Source organism: Phocoena sinus, chromosome 15, assembly GCF_008692025.1.
Source record: "Phocoena sinus isolate mPhoSin1 chromosome 15, mPhoSin1.pri, whole genome shotgun sequence".
Classification (NCBI taxonomy): Eukaryota; Metazoa; Chordata; class Mammalia; order Artiodactyla; family Phocoenidae; genus Phocoena; species Phocoena sinus.
In genome coordinates, this window is record NC_045777.1 from 61,436,568 (window position 1) to 61,449,654 (window position 13,087).

A 13,087-nucleotide genomic window follows, 5' to 3' on the forward strand; every position below is an offset into this window, starting at 1 on the left:
GTTACTGCTGCTTCGCTGAATGGAATGTAAATGAGTGGCAGAAATGAATTTCTTCAAATGTTGCACCCCCTGGGATCATCCTCTACCCCTTCAACCCCCCAACCCCTGTAGGAACTTTCACCATAGCTCTTACGGACCAGAGTGTCCCAGAAGCAGGTAACCCCCTAGAAAAATCTTGAATGTACCAGCCCTAACTTGTTCCCCTGTCACTACCCAATGTCACCACCTTACCCCACCCTAGACGTCCTTGCCAACACAACTCCTCAACAGTGGGAGAACTGTGAAAATATCTCCCCAGATTGTACTTTCAAAAGAATGGGGCAGAAGGATGCTTTCATTGTTAAAACAGATCCTGACATCTCTAAATAGAACTCAGAACACGCTTTCCGTGGGAAACTTTAAAAAAAAAGTTACATGTTAGATTTGTGTACCCAGTGTGTAATTCAGCTTTATATTCATTCAACATTATTAACATTAAATGTTGGCAAACATTTCGTTTACTAACCGTCCCTTATTTGGCAGGAATGAGGTAGGTGCTGAAGACAGAAAGATGACAGGACGGTAGGGTGCTCTGAGTTAGGCAGCTTCTGGGTTTGAGCTCACCTTCACCAGCTACCAGCTGTGTGACCTTGGGCAAGTTTCTTCATTTCTGTATGACTTGGTTTTCGCATCTGTAAATTGGAGACAGTAATAGTACCTTCCTCCTAGGATTATTGTGAGGATGAACTGAGATAATGTATGTAAAATTCTTAGCATCACGCATGGCACATAGTAAACATTCTCTGATTACTACTTATGATGTTCTTGGTCCTCAAGCAATTTAGTGGAGGAGACAGGTGTAAAGAAGTAATTACAGTGTAGCATGAGATACAGAGTGTTGTGGGAGCATAAAAATGTGGGACTAGAATTGCCCCAGAAGCCTAACCTGCTTGTATTTTTTTAAAGGGGGTGGTGTGGTCCTCGAATGATGTCACTTAACAGGAAGGACATGGCTTTGTTCTCAGACACTCGTGATTTGGAACCTTTGGTCTGCCATTTACTTGCAAAGTGACCTTGGTCAAGTTGCTTGCCTTTCCTGGTCTCATAGTAATACCTACCCCATGGAGTTATTGTGAGGATTCAATGAAATAAAAGTACCTAACCCCACTGCCCGGGATAGAATATTAGTTCTCTTCTCCTCCTTCTTCTAGATTCCAAAAGAAATGACAACCTTTTGGAGCACACCATTTTCTTAACTTGAGATTCACCTTTTCTTTAGAAGTCCATTTTTATTATTTCTAACTTTGTCATATTTCAGTCCAGGAACTCTGGCCCAATAGAGTACTTGGAAAAACCTACCTGCTAGGTACGGAATATTTTTTGAGCAGTAGATTAGTTATGTACACGTACTGGTGTTATTGAAAATCTTTTGTCTACAAAGTCCTAAATATCACTGTTAATTTTTACCATATTTGAAAAACAATTTTGCTTAGCTAGAATAAATTTTAGCTCCATCCACCTCAATCTAAAATTTAAACACCAAAATAGTAGAATCTGAATTGAGTCTATTGAACTACTAGAAGTCTTGGGTTACTATTGGTGTCATTTTCCAGATCCTAGGAGCGATGAGCATGGGAGCAAAAACATGCAAGTGCATTTATAGCAAATATATATGGTAACTGGCTTGGTTTAGGTCTAAAAGACTGAGAGTTATCATAGAATAATTGAGTTTTTGATCCAGAAATGACATCTGTGCACTCTTATGTCATCTCATGTCTCTCCCTAACTTTCCATGAATCCCACTGCACCACAATGGCATGTGTATATCATACATACGTATGAGAGATCGTCTGGTCCAGTACTCTAATTTTATAATTAAGGAAACACGTATGATTGTCCTTGTTTTTGTTTTTGTGATTCAGGGGTGTCATTATCACATCCACCCCACAAAACAGATGTTGAAGCATATTCATTAAAGATTTTTATTTCAGATGGACTAATTTACCTTTCAATTGAGTATACTCGGATTCTGAAAGTTGAATTCTTCTAATAAGTGATGGAGATGTTGCCCAGACTTCTGAAAGGCAGCTATTTTGCATAGTTCACATCTGATTCATATATTAAAAGAATGAGTGACCTGCTTTGGTTTCAGAAATTCTTCCTCCACCAGGCCAGACATGCCCCACCCCAGGCCTTTGCTGTTATTCCCTTGCCTGGAACTCCCTTGGCCCACATGGTCACAAGGCTCACCTCCTTGTCTCCATCCAGGCTTTACTCACTTAAGACCTCAGTGAGGTCACCCTCTCTAAAATTGCAAACCCTAAAAAATACAACAAACTAGTGAATATAACAAAGAAGAAGCAGACCCACAGATACAGAGAACAAATGAGTGGTTACCAGTGGGGAGAGGGAAGGGGAGGGGCCAGATAGGGGTAGGGAAGTAAGAGGTACAAACTATTATAAGCCACAAGGCTATATTGTACAACACGGGGAGTATAGCCAATATTTTATAATAACTATAAATGAAGTATAACCTTTAAAAATTGTGAATCACTCTATCGTACATCTGTAACATATTGTACGTCAACTGTACTTCAATTTTTTAAAAGATTAAATAAGAAAATTGCAAACTGCCACCCCTCACACATACTCCCTCTCTTATTCCTCTGATCGTTTTTTCTCCTCAGCACTTATCCCTTCTAACCTACTAAATATTTTACTTATTTGTATTGTTTATTGTAAATGCCGCAGGACAGCTTTACGTGTTTTGTTCATGGCTGTATCCCCAACCTCGAACACAGCTTGCCCATGCTCAAGTAGGCATTCAAGAAAACTGATGAATCAATGAAAGCGAGCATGAAAACGACATGTCTTTTCTGTACTTTAAATTTTGATTCCTGCCCTCCTCCCCACCCACCCCCCGCTCAGGCATCTTGGTGTACAGAGCTCACAGAATAATCGAGTCTTGTCAAGAAGCATTCATCTTGCGCCTCTTCCGACAGAAAAACAAACATGGTTTTATTAAAGCTTTCACAGACAACGCTATTGCCTTTGACACCGGCTTTTGTCATGTGGAGAGAGTGATGAGAAATCTTTTCGTAAGGAAGCTGTATCTGTGGCCAAGGTAAATAGCATTATGTGACCAGTTTCTGTGAGAGAACCTGCCGTAATTTAATTTTGCACTATAATGTAAAATTTACTGTCATTGCACTTGATACATGCTAGTCAGGTTCATAACAAGTACATCCAAATATAAATAAATGGTCACCACATTTGTGATTCTTTTAACAGCAGAGAGAGGTTTGATAGTTATTTTTCTGGTAGCTCAGGGCTATCACTTTCTTGTACATTTAGTGAAACCGCGCAGGGATCTAGAGGCTCACATACACAACAGCTTTAGGTGAACTGCAGATTTACTGGTTAAGATTCCAACTTCCACTTTGAGGGAAATAAAGCACCAAGATTTTGAAAAATCTATGTAAATTTCTAGGAAAAACATAAGGTATCAATTTTCAAAACATTTTGCAACCTATGCTAATATGTATCTTGGTTATACTGTATGGTATTTGAGAGTAGTTATTGGCAGTCTTTTTCCTTTTTTGATTATACCTTACTTCAGGGATTGACATACTTTTCCTGTAAAGGGCCAGAGAGTAAATATTTTAGGCTTTGCAGGACACGCACCTGTCACAGTTATTCAACTCTGCCGTGACAGTGTGAAAGCAGCCATAGACAATACATAAACAATGGGCGTGGCTACGTGCCAATAAGACTATTTGTAAAAACGGGCACTGGGTTTAGCGCAGACCATAATTTGCTGATCCCTGCCTTATTTGAGTAATACTTCCATTCATAGAGGTTGAAAGTATTCCTGAAAACACTGTCATTTGGCTTTCCGTTTTGTTTCTTAATTGCAGTTACAAAAAGCTATTAGAGTATTAAACTGAGACCAGAAACACATAGCTCTTGCAACTCTAGAAAATATTTGAAAAATGTTTGTCTCTTTAGGTTCCATGTAGCAGTAAACTCATTCTTAGAACAGCATAAACCCGAAGTCGTAGAAATTCACGTTTCTATGACACCTGCCATGCTTGCTATACAGACTGCTATTCTGGACATTCTCAATGCATGTCTAAAGGAACTGAAATGCCATAACCCGTCGCTTGAAGTTGAAGATTTATCTTTAGAAAATGCTATTGGAAAACCTTTTGACAAGGTACTCTTTATTTCTTTTCCTTTTTAAGCACCATTTGTTATGTTGTAATTTTTAAGAATGCAAGTTATTTTAATATTTACAATGTTCTTAATAGGAATTTGCTGTTATTTTAAAATTAAATTGGAGGTGATTTAAAGTATAGTTTCTTTGGTTTACTGGAAAGTAATTTGTAGTAGAATACATTGATTGGCATATAAGCACAACTCTGATTTTTGCAGTTATATGGTGATTATCTCTTATTTTAAGTATATGTAAGAGGACGATGAATAACCTTTTGCTCTGAAATGGCAGCATTTGGATAGCTACAGATAGAAGAGTTTACATAAGAATCCTTCAAAATTTATGATCTCTTATTTGGAATAAAAATAATTTGGATGAGTTTTGATTACAGAGGAATGTGAAACTTGCTCTGTCTTAAAATTACATTCTGAATTGAGAAAATAGTAAGACTTTAGTGCAAGGAATTTTTATCTAATTTTTTCATCATAGATCAATATTAATTCCGATACGTAAATGTCTAAGATTGAATTGTACATACAGAAAATGCTGACTTTTAAAAAATTCCAGGCAGCTTTTTTTTTCATATTTTGGTAGAACAAGTTCTTTTCTTTCAAACTCTGAAGAACCTCTTTGTCACTGGAAGTAATGCATATTGATTTTTGAAAAGGAAAATTTAAGTCCTCATTTTTCTGATTCTTCCAAAGTCATTTTACTGTGAAATAATGATACATGAAGTAATTCCATGTGTTGTGTGCCTCTGTTTTTAAAGTAGAGTTTATTATAATTTAGTGCATGGTATACCAAAAAAAAAAAACTCACATTCTTTTAGTAGGATGTATATGTCCCTAGAAAACCAAAATATAATCAGATATGTTTTGCACTAAATTTCTGTTTATCATCACCTGGCCAGTGAAAGTCAAAGTATTGTTTTAGGTGTTCTTTTAGTAACCAAGACATAATTTGCACTTGTTAGAAAATTTGTAGATGATTTTACAAAAGAGGCATGTAGATGATTTTTACAAAAGATGATATACAAAAGAATTATATGTCCCAGTTTATCTAGGACAGTCCCAGTATCTGCATGTTATCCTGGAGTAATTATTAACAGTATCATTTCATTTTCACAAGAGTTCCAGTTTGGACAATAGATTATTTGGTCATCCAAATATATATTACTCCTGCTCAGTATTAAATATGTTAGATAAGATGCCATGTAGTGAAACTGCTTCCAAATCATGCTACATTATCCCTTTTAGTTACAGAAGCAGCTTGTGAAGGAAACGTGCATATATATAGCTGTGGATATGTAGATACCTACATAGTATATACATAAAGCTGTTCTGTGTTTTAGGCAACTTTTCAGGATCTTAAAAAGCATTCAAATTTAGTTGTTAATTTAACAAATATTTTCCCATACATGAATCACACTTAAAGAAAAAAAACTAAATATTTTATTATACTAACAGACTAAGGTCCACTGTTATTTAATTTGATTCCATGTAGTTTCTCTAGTTTATGTCCTCTGCTTCCTCGTGCAGCTGGATCTCACATCTCTATCCACCCAGGATGGGGTCTCGACCAAACTTGGCAGAAATTGAATGTATCTGAGCTACATGCTTTCATTCTTCATAAAAGCAAATAAATGATCATCTGATGTTTATCAGGCCTTTTTTCTCCTAATAATGTAAATATGGGTAACTATGAATTGACTCTATCTGATCATAAAGATTCTAGTGATGACACTCTGCTTTATATTTGAAAAATTAAACATTACTATTAGAATCTTATGAACTTAAATTTTCTATTCACTTCCTTGGGAGATAATGTTTTATTATTGTGGCAAAATATACATAACAGAGTTTACCAGTTTAACCATTTTTATGTATACAAGGGATAATGTTTGTTGAAAGTATAATTTGTATTAATTATAGCTATATTGAACATCTTTTAGCAGTTCTAATTTTTTTCTTGTTTTAGACAATCCGCCATTATCTGGATCCTTTGTGGCACCAGCTTGGAGCCAAGACTAAATCCTTGGTTCAGGATTTGAAGATATTACGAACTTTGCTGCAGTATCTCTCTCAGTATGATTGCATCACGTTTCTTAATCTTCTGGAATCTCTCAAAGCAACAGAGAAGGCATTTGGTCAGAATTCAGGTGGGAGATAAAAATACTAATATTTATCCTAAGAGCTCATTTGAATAAAGTACTGGATTTTGGGGGGGAATCAGGTGTGGGGAGTGCTATATTCAGCTACATGGTATAGTAAGATTTCAAATTACGTTTTATGTTCATAGCACAAGGATGTAGGTTTTATTGATAGCTAATGTTTCCACCTACTTCTGTATAATCATATTCATATCCATTACAAGAGATTTTATTTCTAGAAAAGACTGTGTATATCACAGGCAGTCCCCAACTTAGAAATAGGTTGTGTTCTGGAAGTTGTTATGAACTTAAAATTAATATTCCCTGAAGAAACAGGAAGGGAATATGGAGTTTCATCAGCTGAAGTGGTGAAGAATGAGAAGAGGTTTGTAGGGAAACATACATACGCAGCTGTCCACCATCTTGTTTTTTTACAAGTCACATCCTTCCCCCACTACCATGATCTCTCTCACTGTCTGGCTAAACCAGTGTTTTCTAAAGTGTGGTCCAGGGACCCTGGGGCCAAGATTTAATACAAATAATATTTCTTAACTGCTTCACCAGGAATATTCTCGAGTCATAAACTACAAATGTGTAGCATTGAGGAACATATTGACTACTAGTACGCTTTGGGTTCCACTGCCTTCATCTGTGCTTGGACGCCAGCAGCGATACCTGCCAATGCTTCTGCACCATTATTGGAAATGTCAACACAGTGGAAAAAAGTCAAATAATGAGTTAGTATTATTATGAGAGTAGTTTTGAGGTCACAGACCCCCCCTTCCCCCCCAGAAAAACAGCTTGGGGGCCCCCAGGGGTCTATAGGCTGCACTTTGAAAACCACGGTCTAGCCAAACAGTGACAGAGGCCGTAACAAGGGAGAAGGTGTGGTTGGGGGATGAATAAGCTGGTGACCGGTTGATAAACAGGTCATGTGACCTTCAGAGATTCTCTGAAGTAAACTATAAATTGAAGGCTTTTTTTTTAAAACTTATTAGGTTGGCTGTTTCTTGACTCCAGCACCTCAATGTTTATAAATGCTCGAGCAAGGGTTTATCATGTTCCAGATGCCAAAATGAGTAAAAAAGGCAAACTGCCTGAAAAACTGGAGATTAAAGAAGAGCAAGGTATCTTGTATGCTTAAGTCTTCAAACGTGTCTTTTATTTAAGTATTTGGTGTGGAAATGCTTATCAAGTTACAGTATAACTTTAAATCTCCTTCGGCTGTGTGAAGAATGTGTAACTGCATGTAACATATATAATGTGTGGTAGAAGTATTTGGTATGGATTCATTGCCAGGGGATTCCAAATAACAAACGCCAAATACCAATCAAGAGTATTCTTGCTAGGACTTCCCTGGTAGTCCAGTGGTAAAGAATCCGCCTTCCAATGCAGGGGACGCGGGTTCAGTCCCTGGTCAGGGAACTAAGATTCCCACATGCCGTGGGGCAACTGAGCCTGCGTCCCACAACTGGGCTCACACGCCTCAATTAATGAGCCCGTGTGCCGCCAACTAGAGTCCATGCGCTCTGGAGCCCGTGTGCCGCCAACTAGAGTCCATGCGCTCTGGAGCCCGTGTGCCGCCAACTAGAGTCCATGCGCTCTGGAGCCCGTGTGCCACAACTAGAGAGAGAAAACCCCCGCGCCACAACTAGACAGAAGCCCGTGCACCACAGTGCGGAGCCCGCGTGCTGCAACGAAAGATCCTGCATGCCGCAACTAAGACGTAACGCAAAAAAGAGTATTCTTACTACTACATAAGAATTACAGATTTTTTTTTTAACTTCAGAATAATTACTATTTGGGCACTTGAAGTCTTAGTGGGACATTTTAACATCCCTTTTAGCTTTTAGGGGACATAAATACTAGAATGAGGCAAATAATGGGTTTTATTTCACACTCATCTAGTAAGTATAATAAATATCGTTGGTTTTTTTAAAGCATGGGATAGGGTTAATGTTTACTTTCTGCCTAGTTCAAAGGTCTGTTTCAAAACTTAATTAAATACATTAGTAATATGTTTGAGTACTTACAGAAATAAAAGTTTTATTGTTGTCTGCTTATATCCCATGTTCAAGATTGTGAAAATCTTGGGGATTTTAGAAATAATAAATACTGTTATTTTAGAAATAAGAAATACCAAGTCCTTTATTTTGTGTAGCAGTTTATATATAATGTCACAGTTGACAACTAACACATAATCATCTCTTATTAGTGACCACTCATATCACTTTCTCTCAAGGCATTATGGAACCTGCGTTAATGCTGGTTTGAGGTGTCTTCATTTAGACCATAAGGAGACCTTTCTCAAAGAAGCAGATACTATCTATAGAGTATTATGAAAGAAGCTCAAAGGAGTGGGTGTGTGGAGTGATGCCTGTGTTATCTGTTGTCTTAAAAGCCTTTGGAATACTTTATAGATAAATATTATCACATAGAATGAGGTTGTCTTTTATTTCTATACAGAAACAAGAAAGGAACTGGTCCTAGAAAACAACCCAAAATGGGAGGCACTCTCGGAAGTATTGAAAGAAATTGAGGCAGAGAATAAGGAGAGTGAAGCCCTTGGTGGTCCAGGTAGGAAAAAAGGAGATAATGATATTTGCGTTCAAAATCTAGCAAATGAGTCTTTTTGATTAGCTCTTTACAAATAATTTATACTGTTATCTTTATCAAATGTAGAAGAGTAAGTGCCACATGAACACTGAAATCTTAGTGACAAGCGCCTATCTGTTCATTTGATGTGATTTTCTCCAGGTTGAATCACTGTATATTCATGAAAGCAGGCTGTTTTACTGGTTGGGTTCTCAGGACTTCTATTTAAAGATGCAACTAATCAACTATCATATATAGGATGGATAAAAACAACAAGGTCCTACTGTATAGCACAGGGAACTATATTCAATATCCTGTGATAAACCGTAATGGAAAAGAATGTAAAAAAGAGTGTGTGTGTGTGTGTGTGTGTGTGTGTGTGTATAACTGAATCACTTTGCTGTACAGCAGAAGTTCACAGGACATTGTAAATCAGCTATACTTCAATTAAAAAAAAAAAAAGATGCAGCAAAATCTCTACATATATATTCACCAGGCTTTAAATTTGGAATCCTCAAGGAGAAAGCTAATGGGCTTAAGTTTTAGGTTCTCAGCAAAAAGAAGCCTCAACTGTATTATAGAATGACATTGACCTAGGGCTAAAAAAATTTCAAGTTTTGGGGCTACTCTCTTCAAACACAAGTATACTAGTAGACTGAACCTGAACTGTAGACTGAACCTGAATTAAGTTTTAAAAATAAAACCAGATAGAAAATAAAACTAAATTTAAAAAAGTATCTGTTGAGGGAAGTATGTGGCACATATACACAATGGAGTGTCGCTCAGCCACGGGAGGAGACGAAGTTGAGCTGTTTGTGGTGGGTGGACGGCCCTGGAGTCTGTCATGCGGGGTGAAGTGGGTCGGAGGGAGAGGAGCAGGTGCTGTGTGCTGGCGCATGTGTGTGGAATACAGAAAAAAGAAAGAAAAAGGGGCGGTTCTGAGGAACCTAGGGACAGGACAGGAGTGGAGACACAGACGTGGAGTGTGGACTTGGGGACACGGGGACGGGGAGGCGTGGGCTGGTTCGAGGTGAGAGAGTGCCATGGACGTGTATACACACTACCAAGTGTAGGATGGATAGCTGGAGGGAGGGGTGGGATGGGGAGGGTGGGGGGGAGGCGCAGGAGGGAGGGGATGTGGAGATGTGTGTGTGTGTGTGGCTGATATACTTTATTGTGGAGCAGAAACTGACACACCATTGTGGGGCAATTGTGCTCCAGTGAAGATGTTAAAAAAAAAAAAAATCTATTGAGACTTTGAACTCCTTTAAAGCAATGAAGGCAAGCACATAATCCTTATATGAGTAATTATGCTGTGATATTATCCCAGAACTTATGGTGCTGTGATTTAAGACCCAAAGTCATACATGTGTACTTAGAAAAAAAGAATAAAGAAGGGGAAAAAATTACATCTAGCAGCCACTGTTGATATTGGCATATTTCCTTCCTGGTTTTCTTTCGTGTATTTTCTGTTTCACATTGTTAAAGTTATAGTGTAGATATAATTTCTGGATATAGAATTAATGAGCCAAATGATACTGACATTTTTAAAGTTCTCAAGACATATTACCCCATTGATTTATAGAAAGTTTTTATCAATTTTCATTTCTTTTGGAAGTATAAGAGCTTATCTTTTTTTACCCAGCTAGCAATGACTGGAGATTCTGTATGTATTTGTGTGTGTATCTACATATACTACATATGTATAACAATTTTATTCATTTGATTGGAGAAAAATGTGATGTTGTTTCAAATTTTGATGCTTGGGGAGCTCAGTTTTTTCTCAGATGCATTTCTTCTTTTGTGAATTGTCTTAGTTTCCTTTGCTGGTTTAGAGTGTGTCCTCAGTTTGTATCAACTTTTTATATATTAAAGATATTAACATTTATCATAGTTACATAAAGTGGTTTTTTGTCTTTAGCTTTTTTTTTTTTTTAGGCAAGAAGTGGATTTATTTAGAGATGCACATTCCATAGGCAAAATGTGGTCCATCTCAAAAGGCTTGGGAGCAGCCTGTCTTTAGCTTTTTTTAATGCAGTTTTTTATTCTCATAGAGTCAGCCAATTGATTGATCAGTTGATATCTTCTCACAGATATCAGTCTTCTCTGAGATTTCTTCCATTGCTTGTAAGCCTGGAAAATCATCTTCGTATGGAGAGGTGGAGAATAGTCATCTTTTTTTTCACGATGTATCATTTAACATTTGACTGTAATCTATTTGGAATTTATTTTGGTATTTCCAGATCCTCTGGAAAATTATTAATTAAAAAGAGCTTCTTTAAAGCCTCCATTATACCACAGCTATACTTTCGTAAGACTTTAAATATTTCTGGCTTCACCTTTACCCAGAAGATTTAAGTAATCCTGCCAGGGAGGCGAAAGCCTTTGATGAGCATCCGAGACCCTTTTTAAACAAATTGTAAAGTATCTTTAGCGCCAAGGGGTGAGCTGTGTTTCTGGGGAGGAAGGGACGAGGGGGTGCGTGGGGTAGGGCGACAAGTGCGGTAATCAGGACATAACGTTGTTTCTAATTTTAGGACACGTTCTCATTTGCGCAAGTGATGACAGGACCTGTTCCCAGCTGCGAGAGTACATCGCTGTCGGAGCAGAGGCCTTCTTGTTGAGGCTGTACAGGAAAACCTTTGAGAAGGACAGCAAAGCCGAAGACGTGTGGATGAGGTTTAGGAAGGAGGATGGCTCAAAGAGAATTATGAAATCCAACAGAAGGCCCAAAGGCCTCCGAAACAAAGACAGGGCTTCTGCCAAAGAGAGGGCTCTCAAAAAGAAGAAACCAAGGCTGACTTTAACTCAGATGATGGAACAATCTGAAGAACTGGAGGAGGAGGGGGGTGTCGAGGAGGGCTGTCCGAGAGACCTAAGCAGTAGCCCCGAAATCTGCTTAGAAGAAATTAAGCACGAGGAGTTTGATTTAAATGTGTCCTCTGATGCCGCGTATGGAATCATGAAAGACCCCCTCACCATTATCCACCCACTCCTGGGCTGCAGCGACCCCTACGCTCTGACACGGGTGCTGCACGAGGTGGAGCCAAGATACGTGGTCCTGTACGACGCAGAGCTGACCTTCGTGCGTCAGCTTGAAATTTACAGGGCAAGTCGGCCCGGGAAGCCCCTGAGGCAAGTTGTAAGGAATATGAACTGTGATCGCATGGGCTTCAGTTTTGCAGTTCTTTAGGATTTAGCACAGATAGACCAGTTGCCCGTGGGCTTTCTTATCTTTAACGTTACATTGTTATGATGTTTATGAAACCTTATTTGGCATTCTGATCAGTCTGGGAAGTACCAGTGTGGGAAGTACGCATGGGAAGGAGGTCGAATGTTGTAGTGGATCCAGGAATCTGAGGGAATGCCCCCCTTCTTGTTACTTGCTCTTCTGCTGTTCTGTGCCATATTCTTTATGCGTCGGTTGTAGCCTATGGGGCACCGTCTCTGAACAAGCCTAGGAAATTTACAATATCCTAACTTCTACCAAATGTTAATGGAATTATGACTCAGCTAAATTTCATAATTCTAAAACGTCTTTCTTGTAAATCCGAAAAAGTGACTCTAAGTTACAGCCACATAAAACTAAAGTATTTGGGGAATTATTGTACCATGTATTCTTGAGTTTCAAGAAATATCAGATGAGAAAATGATGCCTCCCAAAGAATATAGTGTTCTGGCTCTCCGATTATCTGAGGGAAATAAACCTCAAAGTTAATATCCTGAACTCAGCCTGAACCAAAAGCAGAGCCAAAAGAAACCTCTCTAGCCAGTTTAACGAATGCAACCTTTCAGAGTAGAGGTGAATGGAGGAGGTGGACCAGAAATAACGCAGGATGAAGAGATGAGACAAAGCTGGTGAAATAATTATAGGCTGATAAATTTTTCATACTTTGCTGTTGATCAACATTGGAGATAGCTTGTGCTCACAAAAGTTCTCTGTTGCCTGAATATGGAATAGTGTGATATTTAGAAACAAAAGGTCAGAACCAGAAGGGACCTCAGAGTTCAACCACTTGATCCATCAGTGGGAAACTGAGGCCCAGACATGGTGAATGGCTTGCCCTTGGCCACATGATACATTCGTGGAAGAGCTCAGGTCTCTGGACTCGTTGGCCAATGGTTTTTTCCCTGCCCGCACTTCAAAG

The 13,087-nt window shown here is 38.5% G+C and overlaps 1 protein-coding gene across 1 annotated transcript in view; it reads left to right on the forward strand.

Annotated features, from left to right (window-relative positions):
- ERCC4 (ERCC excision repair 4, endonuclease catalytic subunit) overlaps positions 1 to 13,087 on the forward strand; it is a 32,069-nt gene that overhangs the window by 7,359 nt on the left and 11,623 nt on the right. Inside the window, exons 3-8 of the mRNA XM_032606255.1 lie at positions 2,908 to 3,103; positions 3,988 to 4,195; positions 6,173 to 6,353; positions 7,343 to 7,471; positions 8,811 to 8,921; positions 11,477 to 12,074. Of these exons, the coding sequence (XP_032462146.1) occupies positions 2,908 to 3,103; positions 3,988 to 4,195; positions 6,173 to 6,353; positions 7,343 to 7,471; positions 8,811 to 8,921; positions 11,477 to 12,074 (1,423 nt within the window). The remainder of the gene's footprint in view (positions 1 to 2,907; positions 3,104 to 3,987; positions 4,196 to 6,172; positions 6,354 to 7,342; positions 7,472 to 8,810; positions 8,922 to 11,476; positions 12,075 to 13,087) is intronic.